General features: G+C 44.4%; 7 protein-coding genes across 8 annotated transcripts; 4 read left to right on the forward strand and 3 right to left on the reverse strand.

The window, feature by feature from the left end:
* Positions 1-395: 395 nt before the first annotated feature.
* Positions 396-7,535, reverse strand: LOC131271158 (glutamate--cysteine ligase regulatory subunit). The gene is made up of 3 exons (XM_058272550.1): positions 6,889-7,535; positions 2,394-3,015; positions 396-2,328 (listed from the first exon to the last, which is right to left on the reverse strand). The coding sequence occupies exons 1-3, from the start codon at positions 6,991-6,993 to the stop codon at positions 2,186-2,188; spliced, it is 870 nt and encodes a 289-aa protein (XP_058128533.1). The 5' UTR covers positions 6,994-7,535; the 3' UTR covers positions 396-2,185.
* Positions 7,536-9,409: 1,874 nt separating this feature from the next.
* On the forward strand, positions 9,410-11,533 carry LOC131272201 (uncharacterized). Of its 2 annotated transcripts, XM_058273860.1 has the most exons (3): positions 9,410-9,709; positions 9,915-10,434; positions 10,480-11,533. In XM_058273860.1, the coding sequence occupies exons 1-3, from the start codon at positions 9,620-9,622 to the stop codon at positions 11,427-11,429; spliced, it is 1,560 nt and encodes a 519-aa protein (XP_058129843.1). In that variant the 5' UTR covers positions 9,410-9,619; the 3' UTR covers positions 11,430-11,533. The 2 variants fall into 2 exon arrangements, with proteins under 2 accessions (XP_058129843.1, XP_058129842.1); XM_058273859.1 differs by having other exon boundaries at positions 9,915-11,533.
* A 454-nt stretch (positions 11,534-11,987) lies between these two features.
* LOC131271678 (RNA polymerase II transcriptional coactivator) lies at positions 11,988-12,602 on the forward strand. The gene is made up of 2 exons (XM_058273185.1): positions 11,988-12,185; positions 12,258-12,602. The coding sequence occupies exons 1-2, from the start codon at positions 12,132-12,134 to the stop codon at positions 12,507-12,509; spliced, it is 306 nt and encodes a 101-aa protein (XP_058129168.1). The 5' UTR covers positions 11,988-12,131; the 3' UTR covers positions 12,510-12,602.
* On the reverse strand, positions 12,603-13,588 carry LOC131271677 (transmembrane protein 222). The gene is made up of 2 exons (XM_058273183.1): positions 13,500-13,588; positions 12,603-13,428 (listed from the first exon to the last, which is right to left on the reverse strand). Exon 2 carries the CDS (start codon positions 13,390-13,392, stop codon positions 12,829-12,831), a length of 564 nt encoding a protein of 187 aa, XP_058129166.1. The 5' UTR covers positions 13,393-13,428; positions 13,500-13,588; the 3' UTR covers positions 12,603-12,828.
* A 497-nt stretch (positions 13,589-14,085) lies between these two features.
* LOC131267703 (splicing factor 3B subunit 1-like) lies at positions 14,086-18,810 on the reverse strand. Its single transcript, XM_058270644.1, has 5 exons — positions 18,649-18,810; positions 18,444-18,567; positions 18,287-18,366; positions 18,051-18,209; positions 14,086-17,298 (listed from the first exon to the last, which is right to left on the reverse strand). The coding sequence occupies exons 1-5, from the start codon at positions 18,808-18,810 to the stop codon at positions 14,086-14,088; spliced, it is 3,738 nt and encodes a 1,245-aa protein (XP_058126627.1).
* A 1,335-nt stretch (positions 18,811-20,145) lies between these two features.
* On the forward strand, positions 20,146-21,209 carry LOC131259197 (putative mediator of RNA polymerase II transcription subunit 26). The gene is made up of 2 exons (XM_058260638.1): positions 20,146-20,451; positions 20,517-21,209. The coding sequence occupies exons 1-2, from the start codon at positions 20,146-20,148 to the stop codon at positions 21,099-21,101; spliced, it is 891 nt and encodes a 296-aa protein (XP_058116621.1). The 3' UTR covers positions 21,102-21,209.
* Positions 21,129-22,822, forward strand: LOC131267711 (DNA polymerase interacting tetratricopeptide repeat-containing, protein of 47 kDa). Its single transcript, XM_058270656.1, has 3 exons — positions 21,129-21,136; positions 21,368-22,429; positions 22,491-22,822. The coding sequence occupies exons 1-3, from the start codon at positions 21,129-21,131 to the stop codon at positions 22,762-22,764; spliced, it is 1,344 nt and encodes a 447-aa protein (XP_058126639.1). The 3' UTR covers positions 22,765-22,822.
* Positions 22,823-22,827: the final 5 nt, after the last annotated feature.

Consider the following 22,827-nt stretch of genomic DNA (forward strand, 5'->3'; position numbering starts at 1 on the left):
CCGCTTTGATGAATGGGTTGAGTGTTGGAATGAAACGTTTATCATCCTACGATACCAACCGCAGATCGAGCACCGTTCCCGGTGGTTTGGTGCATTTTGTCGGAATTTGTTCGAACGCTATTGAACATCGATCTCCAGCGGATCAGGAATCGAGTTCAAAAATAAACCGCAAAGAAAAATATTACCGCCGTGCATATTCACCAGGCGCGGTTGACTTGTCGTAGTCTCAACGAAAGGCTAAAAGCAAATCCCATAAAGTTTTCTAAGGGTCGGTGGGTCTTTCAGGGTTCCTGCCTGCGCTGTCTTGTGGATGAATTGTTTTGTTTGAGGTTTTCATACTATGCATATCAATGCGTATAGCAAAACATTAAAAAGGCAAATATAACATGGTATGAAAGTGTTTATTTTGTAGTGCGAGTATCGCTACTTTATTGTACGTGTGCTTGTTAACCAAGTGCACCTGCTGTTTGTTGAGAGTTGTAGTAAATGTACTCCGGTCAAAGAACCCCCTGTCTTACGTTGAAAAAAGGTTTACCTTTTCTAGAAGTTATCGATCATTGTACATTGAATTTTTATTTCAAAACAATATTTGCTTTGAAATGCAAACGTACCAATAAGAGGTAGATTTTAGAGACCATCATCAAGTAGTTTTAATTGATTGCAATGCATTAAGAGGCAGCTTTACTTTCATGGGTGAAATACACTGCAGGTTGAATTATTTGGGCACCCTGCAGCGCAGAATATAAATGCAAGTGACAAAATTCACATTGGAGATGAAGTAAGTTTGCATTTGAAACGCAAAAATGTAACTAAAAACATAACTTACAGGGTTTTTGGAAATTTAAAAAATCTCAACTGCGAGAACTGTACAAAATTGATGTGCAAAATAGGCCTAAAATCTAACAAATAACAAACAAAACGTAATTTAGTCAAATATGAAAATTTCCTTGAGTTTGTTATTTTTTTTAATTTTAGCGCAACAAAATTGATATTTGAAAAATCGAACCCGTAGCATGTAAATTGTATTGAGAATAGGCGGGATGTTTAACGAAAACCAAACAATAAATCATTAACCAAATTTGAGTTGCTCAGGTTCCTTTTCAGATCGAAAGTTCCCAATTCACCTGATCAACCATCTCCGGATTGAAGAGTAAACCAAAACGTTTACATTTTAAGATTCATCGATTCTACTTGTTCTACTTGATTTCGGCTTTGCCTTTACCCCCATTCGGGTTTGTCGTCGCTGGTGAGTTAAATTAAAGCAACATATTATTTTTGCTCAGCTTGTTCGTTGCTTCTGGTTCTCCAGCAAATTTCTAGTATAATTTCATTCAGTGCTGCAAATGTGGTAAGAAAAGAAACGACAATTTTTGCGACAATGTTTCAAACATTCATTTGCCTAAAGCTGCCCCGCATCATCCCCTAACAGTAATAATAGAAATAGTAGTTCTAAAAGCGATACAAAACTGCCTCGGAAATGCATCCCCATGCGTTGTACAGTGGGAATGCGTTTCCGCGTCCATGTCAACCTATTTCATTTGCGCACCATCTATATCTTCTGTACTAACAAGCGTTCATGTCTTTTTATTGTACCTATTTTCATACCTACTGCTCCTCTTACGTCGCCCTATCTGAAATTTCTGGCAGGATAACGTTTCGTTCGTTCGTGCCTGGAGGGCTTCGATTCTGCTCCCTGCTAGTTCCCATACCTCCCACACCTGTGCCACGGTTTCCTTTCCCTAGTCTGGTCACAGTCATCGCCTACCGCTATTGTTAACATCGAATGTTGTTAAGTGCATCTGGTTGTGTTTGTTAAGTTTGTATAAAACAGCTAACATCGGTTAAAAACTAGGAAAGCACATCCATCTAAATAAGTCCACTCCGGGCGAACCACAGTGCCACGAAAGATAACCAACCACCCGGTCGCCCGGTGGTTCGTTCCGCCTCGAACGTCCTTCGTTGCGGTACGGGATTTCGTTAATGGACACCATTGCTGGTCTACGTTTTTCCCATCGTAGGAACAAACGTCCACTGCAGCCGGCCCGCTGAGCTTTCGTGAGTGTATTTGTGTATGTGTGGGTGTGCGGATGTGCTCGAATGTTTCGGTTTCTCTAACGGAACTGTCCTGCAGTCGTCGTCGAGCCGTGCGTCTTTCGTCGTACTGTTCATCTATGCATCCACCGCTCTAGTTCAGGCGCTCGAAGCTCACGATGAATCCTTTGGCCGCTAGCACACCGCGACACTTAATGTGAACCTGGTAGCGGGACGTCCAGCCAGCACAGTAACTGCCGAGTTCCAGGTCATTCAGAACATCTCGGGGTAAAAGTTCTAGAAAAAAGAAGATGAGATTGATTATACACGTCGGTTAGCTTTATTTTGTAAAACTAACTCACCTTGCGGGTCACTGTGCGTGAGGAGTTGAATCTCGTTCTGATTGCAGTACACTTGCAGTTCGGGCGGTACGACGCAGCACGCGGCCAGATTAATTTGAGCGATCGATGGATGTACCGTCGAGGCGTCGTACAACTCCTTCAACGAATCGGCGTCCAGATCGGCAATGCCCAGCTGGCCAATCTTCCCATCGCTTGCGTAACGCTCCAGGATGGCCCACAGCTTCTTGAGGTTACCGACCGCATTGTCGCTACCGACGGCCCACTCGATGACGCCCTCCTTCACTTCGACCTCCTGCTCTTCGTCCCCCGCTACATCACCATTGCCATTTGTGCCCGCGACACCAGTTGGATGGTACGCCAGTATCAGGTTGTCCAGGTAGGACACATTCAGCGTGGTGAACAGCTTCTCTACCGCCTCGGTTAGCGCCGGTTCCGAGAACCGGTTGAGGAAAATTTTCGCCCCGATCTTAATGTCCGCTCGCGGATGTTCGCGCACCTTCTCGAGCAGATCGTTGTTCCGGCGAGTGATCAGACGGCGGTGCTGGTCGTTTTTAGTACTTTCCGCCGGCTGCAATTCAACCACTTCCGCTTCGCCGAACGTTGACCGGAGGCAGTCGGTGAGCTGGAGAAGAAAAGGCCGGAGGACGGAAAGGGAGACATAGTTAAAATCTATCGAAAAAATATGCCCTGGCAAAGGGCCCAAACATGTCGGCCCTGTGTCAATCCCGGTGATGGAAGGTTGCCGGGGAAATTTATGTTTTATAAATAAACCGTAGGACACCTTAAAGAGAGATGCATTAGGCATGCATGCACGTGCTTTGGAGCGAAGCGCGCCAACTAGAACGACGGATGAGCGACAACCTTTTTTTCCCGCCCCGATCGAGCTATTAGTTGAAGCATGTGACTTCCCTTGATCGTATGGTTGCGTTATGTTGCCAAAGGGAAACGCCGCAAAATTGTTTTACGTCCCTGGACACTAAAAGGTTAAGCACCGATTGATCAATATCGAAAGTTATTTAAAAAATCCTCCAACTGGTCGGCGCAAAAGAAGTGTAAGAAAATCTACACGTACTTTGCGCTGACTGTGACTGACGCATGATATTTCACAACGACAAAACATTGCGCCATACGTGTATTTAAACCTTCGTTCGGAAACGCAAAGATCAAATATCAAATTGTCAGATGTAAGAAAAAGGGCACACGGTTCGAACCCAACCGGCAACCTAAATTGCAGCATAAGCAACAGATTTACCCGTCATTGCCGTTTTGCCACAAAACACGCCCCAGAACGGAGAGGTTCTACCAACGGTAATTGCTTTACATAAGAGTGGTGTAGGTTGTTTTTTTCATATTCAAAACCGATGCAATCAGCCTTAAACGATGGTTGAACTATTAACGAACAGTAAAGAGAAATAAATAAGTGCAAAATGCTTTAACCCGTAGACCGTATGTCGAATACAGCTACAATGTTGATCAACAAAACATTTTTCATAAGAAACCTTCAGTACATTTTTAACTTGGCGACATAAGACGGCAGTTCTAGTGTCTCCAAGAAACACATTACTTGCGAGACCTTGATTTAGATCGCCTCCTAACAACGCATCTAACCTCTGTCCGACCGCGAGCTGACCTCAACGCTGTTATCGCACACTGCTTAAAGAAACCATCTACAGAATTGGACCGGGTAGAATAGAATAAAAAAAAACAGCGGAATAATTTAGTGTACAAGCAAAGCACTCACGACCCAGTTAGGCCGAGGGTTGCGTTTTACACCACGCAAAAATTACTCATTTGGGAATTTCTTTTATTTTTACATCCTTCCGAAGCAACGGAACAGTAAGCCGACTTCTTCGTGCTGCCGTATAATTAGTACGCAGCGTTGCATTAGGAAAACAATATGTGAAGAAAAGTGGATACGGCACATGGCGACCACAACACGTCCCGTCGTCCCATGTCTTGCGTGTGCGAGATGCTGTCAATCTCGGAACGAAACAAAACACCGTATTTTTTTCGTTTCTCCTCACGGTAGTCCCCGGCACCAGGGGACATATTTTTCTTCACCCAATCATCTACTCAAGCATCAGTAAAAGTTAACCCTTCAAGGCCAACATAAATGCACTCAAAACATGTTCAAGTTTAAGTTTTTTTTATAGAACCAAAATTTCAGGACTTGTAGAAGATTTAGACAAACGTTGCACTCAATTTAGTTTTGACGTTTCATGTATCTAGATTTTCTTAAATTTGTTCGTTTACTAATCGAAAACCAGAAAGATTTATCGATTCTTCGATATGATTTTAATTTATAGAAAAAAAACGTAAAAAAATTCTAATTTTTAAGTAGCACTATAATTCGATCACGGTAAAACATGATTATCTAAGACATCACCGTTCTTATTGAACAAGACATTAAAATAAAATACAAAAGGCATAAAAATATTACACATTAAATGAATAGATTAACGTATTTTTCTCATTCCCCACTCAATTTATCACAACCTTTGTCACTAACGACAATAGATACGGAAATGCAATATAATCATTTTGTAGCATGACGACACATGCCGAAAAGATTACATTCAATACACACTCAGAATTTACCAGAACGGTTGCGGTTACGCTCATAATCCGGTCATCACTCGGTCCCCCACCGGGTGCATTACGTACAAGAGATGGTGGCTTACAAGTTGATGTCATTTTTAAATGGTACGATTATTTTTTTACCCGTTCCACCCTCTTATCATACCATTCTTCCTTATCTGAGTGTCCCGTTGTGCGATGGCACCATTCGACCGCCTCCGGTGGTACCATTTCCTTGTCTCATTGGAGGAGTGCAAATAGTCTACCACCGGAATGCATCGTCACGTTCCATGTAACTATAGAAATTGGCGACACGTGACGAACGCTAGATATCACCGGTGGAGGCGGTAGAGCTACAATGCTAGAATATTCTTTCACTGTCTCATGAAAATGTTTAACGCAGAGAAAAGTCTTTATCGATCCGTAATTTCTGGTTTTAGGTCGTTAGAAGGAACTAATGTGAGATACATAAAACTGTTGGTAGTTTGAAAAGCCCGCTAGGGTAAATAATCCAACCCGAGGATATTTATATGAAGTACACCATCCGTCCGATGCAAACAGCGTATTGTTCATGCTTGAGATTGCAGAATGAGAGCAGGTGCAAACATTGCAACGATGTAGATTGCTTGGTGTGGCATGTGCATATCATATTCATGAGCTTTACAGCTGAAGCAGGAGTGTGCTGCTCCATTTTAGACAATCCCATTTTTTCTCGTCATAGTAATTGGAACAAAATAATAGAAGTAATTTTTTCAGAACCTGTATCTATACAGTTTCGTTTCAAAATGGTTGGTAAATAAATGTCTCCTGGTACAAACGTGGTAAAGAATGGGCTTTGAGAACAAAAATGATTCTGTACTGCGGTACGAGAAAGATCCAAACTGTTCCCTTACATCCTTTGTACCATAACGGAAGCCTTGTGGTGACGTCCGGTGCAACCGGAAATTGATGCCAACCCTTGTGTTTTAGTAGAAGCATTCCTGGGAAAATAGTGCGACCATTCTGGAGAATGCAAGCATACATTCATTTTTAATGCCTGCTTTGATTCATATGCATTTTTTTAAGGTAACATCCCTTGTATTTTCCACATGACATGATGACGTCGCAAACAGCGATGACGACATGCCCGGCACCGACGAGGACGCCACAGTCATTCTATAGGACCATTAGAAATGGTTGGCAACGTGACATCATCGGTAGGGTTTCGAAAATCTGCAAGTCACGGTGAATCCATGGTTTCACCACTTTTCAACGGTTGTGCAATGGAGAACATCACAGACACAAAAACAACCATTGACCTTGATCGGTTGCGATTTCCTTTCTCGCCCAACCATGATTCTCTTGAAATAAAAAAAAACATGTGTAGTGTAATCGAACCCGAAATACCCACTAGAATAAACATCGATAAATCGAATCGTTTCAATACCACAAGTTCAAGCGGAACGAATGAGCTCACGATCTATTTCTTTCGCGCGATTATCAGGCGCCTCTGATGGCCATGATTTCATATCAGGGACTCGAATATTTCCATTCCTTCAAGTGTGTATCTTCACACCAAATGGAAAACGCAGATCGTTGTGAAAACGGGAATAATGTTATAGCAATATGCCACACTTCTTTTATAACTCATCAATGTCAAATCAATCAGTCAGTACTAATGATCATTGTACAAGCGTATCGATTGGACCTATTTCTGTAAATAACACAAACATTCCCGAGCTCTAATTGAAATGTAAATGTTTACAACGTTCAATCGTGAAATCAGTACTGAAATCAATGACCGAATGTGTTGGTGAAGAACGCGTGTGGTGTGGTAGCTTTAATTTATTTGTATTACAAACATTACTTGTTACAGTGATAACGATGAAACCTGGAGGAACAACAAAATGACTTAAATGTTTATCTCTTCTAAACTCACCTCATCGGTTGGTTTTTGGCCAGCTTTTTTGCGTAGTTCGCTCACATTCAACACGTTACCGGTGCTGACGATCACGTTCACGTCCTTCAGCAAGTGGGACAACATGTTGCACGTCTGCTGAACTTGGTTCTAGGGGTTAATTTTGTAATTTCCTTCCTTCCCGATGGGGAAAACCCGATGTATCAGAGGTACGAAACCGTAGAATGATTGCGAGGAGCCGTTCGTTCCTCGTATGTTAGTAGCAAGCAGTTATCAGCTAGACAAATCTATCATTCATTGATTTCCTCGCGACCGTGAAGCCAAAAACCACTAACTGATGGATGTGTGTTCTCGGTTGGCCTTGACCGATGATCGCTTTCCGAATACCAAGAACAGCTGTCCGACCACTTTGGCGGACGATGTTGATTGCACACACGCTTCCCCGGACTTGCGCTACAGCGCGATAGTACTTCCGATAAGGTGCTACGAGCACAAATAGAAACACAGGCGGGATCCGGGATGGTAAATCATAAAACAATGAGGAGCTGTTTGAGGTGAGGAGTGATTTACACAGTAAAAATGATGTTCAATTGTAACAACTAGCTTTAACACTAGGATCTGCGACGTTCGTGCGTTGTGCCCGTTTTATATGCAACCTCGTGACTGACCCGGCCTCGACGGTGGTTTAACAAACACTGCTGGGAAATGACATGTCAACTAGTGTTGGCAGAATCAGGATTCGGAAGATTTGAAGATTCGATCCCTAGACGGATTCCAAAGATTCGAATCCCATTTGACGGATTCTAAAGATTCGAATCCCATCTGGCAGATTCGATTAGGATTCGAATCAGATTTGATTGGTTTGGGACTCCATATTGATGCGATTCTGACTTGTTCCTAAACTGTTTGAATCGACTCACAATGATTTGAGTCGAATTAGTCACATAACTAGTCGATCTAGAGACAATGTAATTGATTTAAGTTTACTCAAATCGAACGCTGGGTAGAATGTCCAATGGACATCGATTGAGTTTTTTACGCGATTTACAAGTTGGGCTCTAGAAAAACTCTTGGAACCTATTTTTTACAAAGAAATACAGTAGAATGTCGATTATCCGAGTTGTTCTAACCAACCAAACCCATTTCTTCAGGACCAGACCATTTTTACCGGATTCTGAATCGGGGATTCAGATTAGGATACACAATTTCCAGACCGACATTGATTTGTTTACATGATGATGATGATGATGATGATGATGATGATGATGATGATAATGATGAGTCTCACCGCTTACCCCTATATAGGTTTGAGAGGGACGAAAGTATCTTGCGATATTAAATATAAATCATTAAACGAGAGGGAGCATTGGGGCATTTATCTCCAGAACAATCGCATCCAACTCTGCTCCATTCATGCAACGGTCACCATCGATTGCACAAGGGGGTGCATCTTAGATTTCCCAACTGGCAAAAGGGGGCCATTTTTCGGAGTAGGGCAGGTATTTTCGCTCAGTTTTGGTTAACACCGCCAGCTATCAATGGTTGATAATGTGGTGAAACCCACCAGTACTGCTTAAGGTCAACAGCGCTGACAATTGGACGTCGATGCAAGCTCTAACACCCTTGGGCGTCGATGCAAAATCCAACAGCTGCACTTTTCTACCAATCAATATATCATATATATCAAAACAATAAAACAAACAAAAATATTTTCCTGCATGAAAATAATTATTATGGGAACGAAAAGATATCCTGAACTCAGCTCATATAATCTATTACGAATGGGTATACGGTTTTTGCGCGTATAGTCAAAAATAGGTATTATGAACGCACAGTCACGGCAAAAGCGTTCTCTTTTGAGGCGTCCCGCAAGTATAAAGAGAGTTGTTTTACCCTTCTTTTCAGAAGTCGGTTTACGCCTAGATTGCATAGGAAATCTGCTGCAAAAGAAGGGGTAAAAGAATTCTGAAAAGAAAAGCGGGCAGTTCTGAAGCGAATTCTTTTACCCCAAAATAACACCAAAATTTCTCGTTGGGTATCCACTGCTTGGACTGTTCCGACTGTTTCTTGGATTGGGATTTGGATTTGGGGATTTGGTTTACCCACCACTAGAATAAAGCTGCAGCGCGCCAAAGTGATTACTATCCCCACCTTGGGACTAGGTGTGCTGCCCAAGATTGCCAAAACGAAGCAACACTTGCCAGTCGAACGAACATTGCTTGGCTTAAGTAACCTTGGTACGATTGAATAAAATGACAATCGACCAAACTCGTCGAACGTGTGTATCCAAATCGATGGAGCCATTACTTTCTGATAAAATAAAAATTAAAACAGTCCCAACAACTCAGATTGGGATGATTCAAAACACGGCGGTGGATGCAATAAAGGTATTGTAAATAATCTAAGATGCCTTTTAAATTTGTGAACATACAACTCACCTTCGTTAAGCTTGCGACAGTAACGGCACCAACACATTGAAAAATAAAAGCAGCGATTGGATATCAACGTTCAATTCTGCTTTTCGAACTGTAGATCAATCGAGGCACTCCGTAGCGGTCGATCTCTTCGGACCTCAGTTGTTAGCCGCGAACAAAGCAGAAGTATTGTTTCGTGTATGTTTTTTTTCTGACGCTTTGTGTTGGATTATTTGGTGAAGCTGCAAAAAAACGGAAAAACTTAATTCCTACATTGGAGCATTTTATTGGGTCGTGTGGCATAAGTTGGGCATCAACACTGAGACGAGTAAAATACAATGGCGACTGCTAGCATCGTTAAACTGCCGGATCTGATAAACAGATGGATCGAAGTACAGAAGAAAAGCTGTAGTTTGGAGCGCACGGAGGTAAGCTGAAAATATAATAAAGTGTTGAAATTTAAAACTATGATCGTGAACTCTGGTCGTTTTTTCTACGTTTGTGCTGGAACAAATCTTTGATCGCTGCGACAATGCATCTGATTAGTATTCCCTCACTGTGCTGTGCTTCCCTATAAGGAGACAGGTGTATAATGTCTTTACCAAATAACTGTTTCATGCTTTCCATTTTCAGCCACTAGACATTGACGCAATCAACTTGACGCTCTTGCTCAAATCGATGGGGCTGAGATTGCAGTACCTGGATTTTGAAGCCGACAAAGGCAGCACCGACAACTTGACGGTCACCATCAAGTGCAACCGATCCGGCATGCGGGCGGACCTGTCGTATGAGCTGGTTAACTGCAGCTGTCCGGAGAAAACAGATTGCGAAAGCTCCTTCTGGGAAGTGCAGGCAACTGGGCCGCAAGTTTTCTCAAAGTTTAAGAACAACACTTCCTCCAACCTGCTGCCGGACGTTTCAGAAAGCTGCGCGCTTGTCTCGAAGGCGATGCTATCGAATTTGCTTGACTTTTACCAGTCCAGCATTCGCCAAGTGAAGGAGGGAAAGGAGCAAGCAATGCTGCATTCTCCTCTTAAATCGCCCCGTGGGAAGGTATGCGTCACTAGTCCAGGTTTAACGGTGCAAAGTCCATTTTCAACACCACCGGCGGAGGGAAAATGTCTGTCGAGAATCGAAGCTACCAAAGAGTGCGGTTTTTCGAACCAAATTGATAAAATACCGCAATTGGACGTTGCAGAATGCAGCGACAAGCAGCAGCAGCAGCAGCAGAAAGATACCGAATCGAAAAACGAACCTACTCCGAGGAGGAGCGCGTCCTGTGGATTGTCAGAAGGACAATCTGAAGCAAAATCAAATTCCTCCGCCGAAAGTGTCGGCATTAACAATAAGACTCATGAAATAGCACACTCAGAATGTAACTCAGAAAAGCCCGTTGTGGAGGCTGCCCAAAGCCCCGAGCATACTAGCGTTCCGGACGAGAAAGCTTACGAAGCCATGAAAACCCTCGTCACTTCGAGTCCAAATGAAAAACGAGTTCACTCTACTCCTACTCAACTCGAACAGCAGCATGATCGTGATCTTAATGTAATTAACTATTTGAAGCAGGCGCGCTCGCAGATCGATATGGCACTGCTGCTGATGAAACTGAACACTACGCAGGACATTACTGATGGTTCGGCAATTACGATCACGCCGCAGCATACGACGGCAATTTCAAGAAAATCACTATTAACACCCAAATTTCTTCAGCCCCGATCTAGCTCCTTACTGAGCATCGAAAGACGACGCCCACCGGTGGACATCGGTGCAAAAAAGAAATCTTCCTCTAACAGCTCACTTAGTTCCACGGCCAAATCATCGATCAGTGGTAACTCGGGAGGTCGGGCCGATACGCCTAGGCCGTCGATCGCACAAGTTAAATCAGTTGCCACGCTTCGTAAAACCGTCTCCATGCCGCACTCGGGAGCTCTGGGATCGGCAGGACAACTACCTCCGACTGCTAGCAAAAAATCGACCGCGAGCACGCTAGGTACTCTTGCCGCTCAGCGTAAACTCCTTCAGCCAAGCACTCCAACTTCGACAGGCAGACAAATTCCTAAACCACCAATATCTGCTCGACCAATGTCTAGCTTGGCTTCCGGACTGATTCAACGTTCATCAAGCGCTTCAAATATAACGAAAAAGTAGTACCAGTTGTGTTCAACCGTTTTCAGTTTGTTGGCGGTGTAATGAATTACATAAAAAAATAATCAACTCTGTAATTTCGTAACGAATAAATATTTCTCTCACAATCCAAAGCTTATTTTAAATAGGTCAGAATTGTAAAATAAAAAATCATTTATGCAAATAACAATTATAGACCTCGCTCTTATTCACTACAAGCAGTCGATATTAACGCCATTTTTTTCAACCTCGAACATATGAAAAACGACGTTTTATGAAACAAAAAGTAAAAGGAGGTTTTCTTTAATTTTTCTTTATACAGTCTCTTACAGGTAAAATTTTGAGTAGTCACCAGCAATTTTTTAAGTTTTTTCAGAATTTTCGTTGTTGTTTAGTGCAGAAATTTTTTTACTTTTCATTTACTTTTCTGCTAAAAACGGTGCAAACAAACGATGCTAGTTTAAAGTTTTTGCCAAGGTTTTTTTAATCAAGCGCTACGTTATGTTGAAGCTTTGTTGGACAAATCTTGTTTGTTTGGTTAGATAGTTTTGTTGTTCTTTTTGTTGTTTAACGAACGAAAAGAATGTCAAAAAAGAATTGGCGCTAGACAGACCGGCTGTTCAGTGATAAAAGTAACCCCATAAATTCGTGCGCTTCAGATAGCGTAGCGCGTGGATATAAGATCTCAACAAAACGTTCCATAAGCGACAGGTTTTTGGTAGCAAAATGCCGAAAAACAAGAAAGCAAGTTCATCCGATTCCGAGTCGGGCCCAGCGGATGTAAGCACATGCACTTGAATTGATCTCATTGAGAATAGAAACGATAGCATTTTCGTTCGAATTTACTTGCAGCCTACTCCAGCGAAGAAAGTCAAACCTACCAATGAGTCCAAGGAAGAAGCCGAAGAGGGCTTCCCACTAAATGACAAGCGGCGGGTGACGGTCAACGAGTTCAAGGGTCGGGTGTACGTCAATATTCGCGAGTATTACGAAAAGGATGGTAAAATGTTTCCCGGCAAGAAAGGAATCAGTTTGACCGTGCCCGAATGGAAGAAACTGCTAGAACATGCCGATGCCATCAACGATAAGACGAAGAAGTTCTAGACTGGTCGTTGGATAAGAGCACCGTTTGCTTTCATTCTGACAAACATGTTTGTTTTGTTAATAAATACCCTCTCAGGGCAACAGGTGTTGTAAGTTGTCTTCATTCATTTATTTTGTACATCCACTGTATGCTAAATACTATCTTTCTAAATAATTCGTTTCAGCCTCGATTCATGCAGGTTACATGATGTCCATTGGTAAGATAAACGCAGTATATCCATAAAAGAAATGGATTTGACGTTGATACAGTTTTCGGTAAGTCTAGCAGAGTGTTAATTTCGATTATGCGCATTAATACCCCTGATACCGCGATACGATATTAACCGATTGTAATCTTGGAATACATGGCCACTAGCCCGCAAATGATAAGAATAATGATAAAGGGCAACCATGTCTTAAGAAAACCACGCACCCCTACATATTTGCCTCTGAAGAACATCCAGAACGCTAAAACCACCATGTTCCAGTTGGTGTACTCTTTGTATCGCATCAGGGCGAGTGCCATTCCGACGTGCGAGTGACAGTTGTCGCAAAACAGATTGTGCATCCGGGCACCATACGTTGCCGACGCTTTGATCACCGACTCGTCCCAGTTTTGTGAACCACCGAAAGCGTTTGAGGGATGAAGTCGCAAATATCGTGTCGGTCGTCCGAAGCCCATGTTGTCCTCGGACACGTAGTACGGTCCAGCGAAATCTCGTATTACACCGTTCGACATTGCAATTCCCATGTGGCCGATGAACGGGAAGAACCACGTGAGCACTGGTATCGGTGTCCATACGATACAGTACGGATATTTGTCTTCAGCAAAGTTGATTGAGGGCAAAACCATCCCGGTGGATCCTCGGGAGAGGGTTTCCGAGGTGTCACTGTCCAGGGACATATCTTGGTTGCAGCTCAGAGTCGGACCTTTTGTGGGCTGTAAAATAAAGCGCGAATGATGGTGTTAAAATGTATGTTAAAAATGGTGGAATTTTAAGATTCTACTACCTATATTTCGTCAACCAATACCGTATCGATAGAAAAGGGAATGAGATACAAAACAGAATTTGTTTATGTTCGTTTTGCAAATTTTCATCCACAATTGACGTTTCGATAGCGTCGTGTAAACAGGAAGGTTGGTTTCTTCATCGATTAAAATCGGGAGTCGCCATAAATTTATTAACGACAATTTAACGCGATCATCGATTAACATATTCGTAGGCCTATTCGAATTGTCGGTTGGTGCAGCTTAGTGCATATGAGAGCACACCAAAACAAAATTGAATACTTTAATGAAACATAATTGTGTTAAACAATATTCTTTGAATTATTCACTACAAAGCTGTTTAGTTTATTTCTTTATTTTTCTCTCACCCCTGCTGAAATGTGTATGTGAATGATTATCCAAAAAAGTAGTTCAAGTAAGATGACTCATCAAGGCTTTGATATAAAAATATTGACAGAATTGCTCAAGTTTTTAAATGAGTGCCTTTTACCCAATGTTACGAGTGGTTTCGAGTTGCCAATTGTAAGTATCGAGGCCCAACAATTGTAGTAATCAATAAAGCTCCACGAATAGATTAGCTCACATTGCTTATATACTATACTCGAGCTCATAGCGAATGTAATGGTTTTTTGGATCGTTGGCAACTCGTGGGTAGCAGGCGACGATCGCATCCTGTGCTTCGATATATAGCGAATTGTAAATCTTCCAATAGACATCGCGTACCTTTCGAGATGGATGGAACAGTCCCTGGAGCGTGTACTGAAGGATCCTTGTAGGGCCAATTGCAACCAGCAACCCTCCAACCGCTTCTCTGAACGCTTGCACCATATGCGGTGACGTTTCAAAGATGTTAGGCCACACATAGTTGAGCAGGTGGTTTAAGACGTCGTCGCATCCGAATCCGTACACACCAAGTGCCATGTGCTTGATGGTGGTACAGGCAGTCTGCCGATGTACCAGATCGCGTTCCATCAGTGCCTGTTCGAGCAACGGACAAACGGTATAGATGTAGTCCTTGGCCGTCTCGCCGATGTACTCGAAAAGGAAGGAGAGCGACTTCAGTACGCCGTTCTGCACGTTCAGTTCCGGCACGCGGTACTCGTTCATCAGTAACGGCAGCACGGTGAATGGTTGGCATATTTCGGCGACGATGGCAATAGCCACGGTTGTGCAAACGCGATTCTGACGCTCCTGCACTTTGAGGTTGTTGAGCAGCGTCACCAGAACGTCGTGTGGCCCGATTGCTTTCGTGATGTACCCAAACGTGTTGACTGCGGCACGCCGAATCGCCTTCTTGTGTGCCTTGAATAGGTCCAGCAGATCAAAGCAGGTGCGCATCCACTGGCGAGCCGAAACGTACTCCGCCCCGCGATCGGCGATACGTCCAACCAGATAGACGCAATTCTCCTGTACCTTCTCGTGGCGGTTCTTCAGGATCGGTGTGAGTCGTGGCAGCAGATCGTTGATCGGTGGCGTCATGTTCGACATGCCTATTAAATTCACGATTTCCTTCAGAGCGCCCAGAATCGATCCGAGAACCTCCGGGTACTCCTCTCCGAGGGATTCGTACAGCACCTTTCCGAGATGGCTCATTTGCTTATCTTCTTCGCACGTCTTCATCACGCCGGCGATTCGCGATATCATATCGGCGGCCAGCTTGCGCACTTTGACTGATTTGTTGTTCAGCAGCCAGAGGATAATGCCACAAATCTGCGGCAGGTACGGCTTAACCCGTTTGCCCAAGAGGTTCACGATCGTTTCGAATCCGTTTAGCATCACCACGTCCTCGGTCGTTTGCTCCTGAATCGCGTACAGGGTGCCATCGATAAGCTGCTCCTCCAAATGTGAATCAAGGTCAGCCGCACCAATTTCGGCTATTATCCTTGTGATCGTCTCCATCGCCATCTTTCGATACTGCTCGTTATCGTCCTTGAGATCGTTCACTATACGGTCGATTACCTTTGATGCACCGACCTTATTCGCGATCTCCACCGTCGTGTCAACTAGTTGGAGGTAGCTGCGGCGAGCGAGCGCCATCCGATGCTTCTTCCAGAAGTGTTCGAAGAAATGCGACAAGATTTCCTCGTTGATATACTGCGCATCGACACCGTCAGTGGCGCAGCACTGTTTCACCACCTTCAGGACGATTATTTTCACCTCCTCATCAGGCGATTGGAACTCGCGGATAAGAATGGGTATCACTTCGCGTGTGTAATAGTTCGCGTACTCAGCGTCCATTAGCGATATGAGATAGCCGATCACCTTCAAAAATGCCGCCAAACCCTTGCCACTCTCCTTTCGGATGCCTCTCCACAGCGGTTTCAGCACCGAATCGAATGACTCGATGCCGTACGGGGTGGCCGCTTCGGCGAGCGCCGACAATGCCAGCGCCGTGATGATGCGCACCTTCGGCTGCTTATCCACCAACCCATGCTCTATAATCTCGACCAAGGACTTCAGGTGGGGCAAGATGGCACAGCCCATCATGATGGCCATCTGCTGCACGATCCTCATACCGGTGTGACACGCTTGCCACGAATTCTTGCTCTTGCACACCGCCTTAAGAAAGGGCAGCAGCGAGGTAATACCGCATGCAGTGGCGACCACCGCGAAGGCGCGAGCCGTTGTGTTGCGCACATACTCGTCGATGTTGTCGATATCGGGACGCATGGTGGATATCATCGTCGCCAGACCTGCCGCCTTCGCCAGGTTGGAGATGATCTCGCGGCCCACGACGCGCGTGTAGTAGTCCTCGTCGATGAGCAGTGGCTCGATTACGACCAATATCTTGTGCACGTAGGGGCGCACCAGGTCGTCCAGCTTGTACAGAACGCGGTCTATTACTTTCACCAAGTAGTGGCGCTCCTGGTCCTCCAGGGTGGGGTTCATCAGCATCGGCAGAATCTGGTTGAATAATGGTCCGGCCCCAAACTCGCGCGCCTTGTCCGTTATCTGCCGTAGAGCGACCTTGCGAATAGGTGCTATTCCGTTCTTGATCTTCAGCAGCAGCTTTATGATCTTGCGCTCCTTCTGCTCTTGGAGCGTCAGTGTCTCCTCGTCTACCTCGAAAAGCAGTTTATCGAAGTGCTGTTCGTCCTCTGGCTTAATGTACGGTAGATTGCCTTTTGGCTGGTTGTCTATGAACTTGGCCGATTTGTTCTCGGTCTGAATAAAAAACCCGGTCAGCGTCGGTGTAGTAATAAGGTGGCGTTCCGGCGGAATGTAGCCAAAAGGTGGTGGCAAAATCTTGTAGTCTTCCGGGAACATCAAATCCAGCTCCTCGTCGGTGAAGGGCCAATTTCGTTCATCGATTTCCTTCTCCCAGCGATACACCTGCAACTGCTCGACCGTCATAGCTGCTAGGTGGCCAGGCGTCGGCGTTGCCATCGTCATCGCTTGGTCTCCCACTGGAGTAGAGCCGCCTGGTGTAAGAAGCGGCGTCGCGTACGCTCTGGGTGTCATCGCCAACGTAGACCTCATTGTGGAGGGTGTCTCGTCCCAACGTGAGGAGCGTTTTGAGGTGGGGGTAGTACCTTCCAGCAGTTCAGCTCCCTCCCCGCTCATGCGTTCAGCACGGGGTGTTTTACCCCACGAATGTTCGGCCGTTTCGCGCTCCGTTTTTGGGGTCTCTTCCCAACGGCTTTTTTTGCGACGGCTCGTGGGGTTCTCGGTAGACGTCTTCTGATCAGCAGCCGCAGCCACTACGTTCGCATGTACCGGAGTCGCATCCCAGACGCGCACCTCCTGCGTCCCACTCTTGTGTTCCGGCGTTTCATCCCAACGATGCCATGCAGGTGTTTTCTGTAAAAAGAAAAAAGTTATATAAGTATTCATATCTAGTAAACATTTTCTAAATGCGTCATGAGCCTCTTTTTTCACTACCAAAGTTTGAAAATCGTGGTTTTTCTGCATTTTCCAACAAAAGCTTGTTATTTCTATCTTTGTAGCTGTTCATTTGAGAACATGTATTTACATTCTAAAATGTAGAATAATATATCTATATTCTTAAAATGAACCTTTTCTGGATACTGAAATTGAAAAAAAATTGAATTCGTTTTAAACTGACGAAATCTCACGTATTCAAAATATTTTTTTAAAATACCCTTTTAAATTTTTTAACTTTGGCATGCCTTAAAAATGATAATAAGGCTTCTTTTTAGTTAAGTATCAATTTTTTTATGTGATTACCATTTAATGATAATCACTCATTAACATACACAAATTTTGATTTTTGCTAAAATGTTCGCCTCTTATCCCACCGTGCGTGGGTTCGAATCCTAACCGAGACCGAAACTTACCCTGTACAAGAGGACTGACTATCCGCGTACTTAAAAGAAAATAAAGTCTAATAAGCCATTAACGGATAGGCATGACCGAACGATCGGAACGGACGATCGTTTAGCCAACAAATAGAAGAAAATCCGGCTCGGTGAAAGGAAGAATATCTGGTACAAACTATATATTAGTGACGGCTGAAGACATCCATCTTCAAGAAATAAATACTTAACGACGATTGTTTCAAAAATGCCACCCAATCACCTAAATAAACTTACCTCGATTTCCCATGTCGCCGATATCGGCATAGAAGACTCCTTTTGCGGTATCGAATGCTCCTCCAACGCCTGATCCAACTGCGAATGTTGCTTATGAGGTCCTTTTGAACTAATTTTAAGCGTCCCGTCCTTCACTTTCTCTTGGATCTTCCTACGGAGCTGGCAAACGGTAAGCGAAAGGGAGTGTGGAATTAATTGAACTATAGATTTATCGTCCGAGTGCAAATATACCATACCTGTTCTTCTTCGCCTTTCATGATCTGCTCGCGCCTAATTTCCATATATGTTCGGCTTCCGACATCAAGCGTTTCTCCACCTGATAAAATCGAGGAAAAATCATAAGAATTTTAGAATCAGGTTTTCTAGTGTTCGCTCTTGCCCGCCAATATGTACCATTTGCAAACGGATCAACTCTCTCAGGCGAAATAACCAGACGTCGACGCTTCTGGTGGTATTCATCTTTACTTTCCGCTACCGTGGGTCTTCTGCGGTCTGCAAATGGGTCGTAGTCTTCGGCCTGCAAAAAAAATACGAGCAGCAGCGTGTATATACTTGTTTCCTGAAAATGCGTTTTGAGAAATAGAGAATGTCTTCTTACTTGTGCTGCAATTTCGTTGAGCAACGCCGGTGGAGCCGTAAGACCTTTGGCACCGTTATTCTTTCCAACTGCTAGTAGCTCGTCCTCTTCGTCGTCAATATCGTAATTCGGAGTGATCGATGGGACGTATTCGTCATAGTTGTTCTCTTTATAAAGATCCATCGCGTATAAATAGTTCTGTGCAGTTTCGTTAGCGAACTCCAAATGTTACTTCTGAAAATCTGAAGCGGAACACTGGAAACTGGTGAAAGATGTTGAAACTAGCACGATTTTTTGTTTATAGTAACAGGTTAAAATGCTATTGCACAAGCATTTGCCGTGTACCGCATTGAGCCGCCAAGTCGGCTCTATAAACTTTCATGCGGATTTGAAATATTTAAACTTATTTGAAACCGTTCGTTATGGTTTCTATCATTTGATAAAGGGTAGGTGGTATTAATATGCTTCAGTTTTTGCAGTTTTAATGTGTTATTGGAAATGTTGTGAAAACGGTTTTGTTATTATCGGTCCGTCAATTGCATTAAAAATTTTGAACAATAAGAAAAATACATTAGAATGAAATTTGTTTTAAAATCTATAAAACTACAAAAATTGTCTATCCAAAAAAAAAAAAATGCTTCTCCTGTTGATGATTCATATGGCTTTAGTCACACGAAGATGAAGACGGTCGGAAAGAATTCCCCACACAACAACCTTCACTGCACTCTTTTTCGTTGTCACGCACAGCCAAGCCGTGCTCGGCATGCGGATGGTTCCCAAACTAGCTTCTTCAACGCATTAAATTACAGCTCACCCTGCAAGTTGTATTGTAGACCTACAGTAGGAATTATTTTGATGAATTATCAATTCATCACAATGGCGAGAAAGGACACGATCGGCATAATATGGAACCGGCGTGGAGGTCAAGTTCTGCAAGTGGAGTTTGAGTTTGCCTGTTTGCTTGTGCAACACGACGCTGGCTGCAACTCGCAAACGGAACAGACCAACAGTAGTCTCCCGAGGTGGAAAGGAAATTAATTTTTCCTTTTTTCCAATTGAACACGATCGTATTATGATTAGAACGATAAAGTTTTATGTGAACCAAAAAAATGTTATTTTCGACGGAAAATTGGTTCTCGTAGATGATGATCTACGTGCGAGGGTAGCACCGAGTGGATATAAGTGGCGAGCATGCATATATTACTTTTATGGTGCTGTTGCACGTGATCTGCGCACATCCACCTTCCAACGATCAATGGTACTACCAGTCAAGTGTCGCCAGACGCACCCAAGGTGCATATTAAGCAGGAAGATATTGATTCGTCCACCACCGCGGTGTTTGAGTGAATCTTCGGACGAGTTCTTCCGAGCGACATTGAACGTCGGGTGCACACTGACCTACCCTCACCGATCGTCAGCTGATTGTATATGAATTTTTAAAATATAAAAGTCTAGTTGCCACCCAGAACGACCATCAGTCTTCGCCGGAACGTAACGTGAGCTGCAATCGGCATCGGAATGAATCGTTACTGCTTTCTGATAGTACTGCTTGTCGCCACGGCGGCAGCCCAGTACCCTGCATCCGGTTGGCGTCCGGAAGGGGCACAGTTCCGTCTTCCGGCAGAATACGGCGCTCCGTTGCTGCTTTTCCAACCACAGCCGCAACGAGTTCAGGTTCAAATCACTCGTGAAGATGTCCGTTTTGCCGGCCAGCAAGTTGCAGAAGAACAACCAAGCACCACCACCCCCACAACCACCACAACCACTACCACCGTGGAGCCCGTGACCCAATCTAACCCTTCCACGACCGCCACAACCGAGCAGGTAAATGCTTGTTGAATGTTTTCTATCCCTTTACTAACCGGATCGCCGCGGTGTTTGCTCCTCAGCCTGAATTGGACCCACTGAAGATTCAGGGTTTGCCGTCCGATCAACCAAGGGACTTCCAGCAACGTGCAAATCTTCGCCAACAGCCCGCCGCCATTCGTCAGCTCCCGACAAACTTTGGCCAACGTCAGTTCTTCCCTATTAGTGGCCAGCTGCGTGTCCTTCCCCCCGTCGGTACCAACGTATTTCAACAGCAGCAGCAAGTTGTCCAACCTCAGACCGTAGAGCAGCCGCAACAACAGGCCACTCCCGCTGAAACTTACGGACCACCGGAACAGGAACCAGAACAGCTCCCTGTTACAACCGAGCAACCGGACGTACAGCAAGAGGATGGCGAAGATGATTACGACGGCGATGAAGAACGCGGCCCAGTAGTTGCTGTTGCTAATGCCTTCTCCGGACAATACTATATCCTGGCGCCAGATAACACCCTGCAGCGTGTCGTGTACAGCACCATGCAAACAGATGAAGACCGTCTGGTGAATGGGTTTTCGGCTCAGCTGAAATACTCGCCAGTCGATCCGATTCGCGATCCGGTTTACACCTACAACGAACAGGGACAGTTGATTCGAATCTACAAGAAGTGAAAACGCAGCAGCTTATTTAGCAGTTGTATGATTTGGTTCTCTTGCGATTCGTCGATTTTCTGATATTATGTTAGGTCCCAAATTAACCTAGTGGCATATTTGTACATAAAACCTTCCGCAAAATTGTTGTATTTGTTACATCGTCGTTAATGTCTTGAAATAAAACATTACTATTCGCATACAAAGATTAACGAAAAATAGGTTCCCTGAACCGGCACTTTGAGCTCGATGCTATAAATTCTCTTTGCATTCGATTGATTCGCCAGGACTAGTAGTACTCGAAACTGTAATATAAACCACAAATGTCAAACAACTATCAAACCAAACATCGTCGCCCATGTGTACCTTCGTTCGCAGTTGATTTTGCCGGTGTTTGGCTCGTTTTTAAATCGTTTCCTGTCTTGCTGCCAGGTTTTCGTTGGAGTTGCGACAATGGAATCTAAAAAGGCACTTTCCGAGCAGGAACGGCTCGAGTTAGCCGCACGGCTGGATAAAGATCTTGACGCTTTCATCAGCTCACTGGAGAAAAGACGTTACACGGAAGGATGGCCGGAAGACCGCTGGGAGGAAGAAATGGCCAAGCATCCGTTTTTCATGAAAAAATCTCCCGAACCGGGCGAGAAGTTGAGCCCGCTGATGGAAGGGCTGGCGCAACTGAAGTACGATCCCGAGGAAAACACGGAGCAGGAGCTGGCGGACACTTACAAAGAGGATGGCAAGTTTTACATGCAACATCGTAAGTTCCGGCTCGCTGTAATGAGCTACACAGAAGCGCTGCGCTATAAAGTTGGTGATGCGTCTTACAAAGCGACATTGTACAATAACCGGAGCGCTGCTAACTACATGCTACACAACTATCGTTCCTCTCTGCAAGACGCACAGAAGGCTGTGGATCTTAAATCGGATTACGATAAGGCGCGATGGCGAGCGGCACAGTGTGCTTCGGCATTGGATCGATTTGAATTGTGCGTGGAATTATGTGACACGATACTGCAGCGGGATCCAACGAACGGCCAGGCTATCGAGCTACGGAAATCATGCCTTTCCCGCAAATCGGCAAAACAGCGGAATGAACGTAAAGAAGCACGACAGGAGCGAGAAAAGGAAGACCAATGGAACCGCACCGTTGCCGAGCTTCGCAAACGGTCGGTAAAGTTTGAGGAACGCAACGCCCTGGAGGATGAGCGCAAACTAAAACCACGACTAGCACCGTTGGAAGATTTTACGGTATCCTGCGACAAAGATGGTATCCTCTACTGGCCAGTTGTTTTCTGCTATCCCGAGTTCCAAACGACAGATTTCCAGCAACAGCTTTCCGAAGACACCACGTAAGGCAATTCTACTGTTCTAGTATACCCAATCTTTACTGTTATTTCTATACTTTTTCAGAATGATCAGCGTCCTAGAGCAACTTTTCGAGGAAGCACTAGATTGCGACAGGCAAGGCTTATACCGACCAAACAAAGTGAACGTTTACTACGAAAACAGGATACTTGGATTTGCATACCTTGTCGATACGAAGAAGACGATCAAACAGATCCTGACGGAAAAAACCTTCGTCGTTTATCAGGGAACACTAACGTTTTACATTGTGGTGAAGGGTTCTGAACAGGAACAAGCATTTGTCAACCAAACAAGGATACCAGTCAAAATAGAATACTAGAACATGTAGCGTTTCGCTCGTTTCGGAATGGAAATTAAATAAAAAAAAGACGATACAACCTGG

This window comes from Anopheles coustani, chromosome 3, assembly GCF_943734705.1.
Source record: "Anopheles coustani chromosome 3, idAnoCousDA_361_x.2, whole genome shotgun sequence".
NCBI lineage: Eukaryota > Metazoa > Arthropoda > Insecta > Diptera > Culicidae > Anopheles > Anopheles coustani.

Coding starts and splice junctions, on each gene's coding strand:
- LOC131271158 (XM_058272550.1), bottom strand. CDS start 6,993: ATGTTGTCCCACTTGCTGAAGGACGTGAACGTGATCGTCAGCACCGGT. Junction 3,016..6,888: donor GCCAAAAACCAACCGATGAG/GTGAGTTTAGAA, acceptor TTTCTTCTCCAG/CTCACCGACTGCCTCCGGTC. Junction 2,329..2,393: donor CACGCACAGTGACCCGCAAG/GTGAGTTAGTTT, acceptor TCTTTTTTCTAG/AACTTTTACCCCGAGATGTT.
- LOC131272201 (XM_058273859.1), top strand. CDS start 9,620: ATGGCGACTGCTAGCATCGTTAAACTGCCGGATCTGATAAACAGATGG. Junction 9,710..9,914: donor GTAGTTTGGAGCGCACGGAG/GTAAGCTGAAAA, acceptor TTCCATTTTCAG/CCACTAGACATTGACGCAAT.
- LOC131271678 (XM_058273185.1), top strand. CDS start 12,132: ATGCCGAAAAACAAGAAAGCAAGTTCATCCGATTCCGAGTCGGGCCCA. Junction 12,186..12,257: donor CCGAGTCGGGCCCAGCGGAT/GTAAGCACATGC, acceptor ATTTACTTGCAG/CCTACTCCAGCGAAGAAAGT.
- LOC131271677 (XM_058273183.1), bottom strand. CDS start 13,392: ATGTCCCTGGACAGTGACACCTCGGAAACCCTCTCCCGAGGATCCACC.
- LOC131267703 (XM_058270644.1), bottom strand. CDS start 18,810: ATGGATCTTTATAAAGAGAACAACTATGACGAATACGTCCCATCGATC. Junction 18,367..18,443: donor AGTTGATCCGTTTGCAAATG/GTACATATTGGC, acceptor CGATTTTATCAG/GTGGAGAAACGCTTGATGTC. Junction 17,299..18,050: donor CGGCGACATGGGAAATCGAG/GTAAGTTTATTT, acceptor TTCTTTTTACAG/AAAACACCTGCATGGCATCG.
- LOC131259197 (XM_058260638.1), top strand. CDS start 20,146: ATGAATCGTTACTGCTTTCTGATAGTACTGCTTGTCGCCACGGCGGCA. Junction 20,452..20,516: donor CGACCGCCACAACCGAGCAG/GTAAATGCTTGT, acceptor TTTGCTCCTCAG/CCTGAATTGGACCCACTGAA.
- LOC131267711 (XM_058270656.1), top strand. Junction 22,430..22,490: donor CAGCTTTCCGAAGACACCAC/GTAAGGCAATTC, acceptor ATACTTTTTCAG/AATGATCAGCGTCCTAGAGC.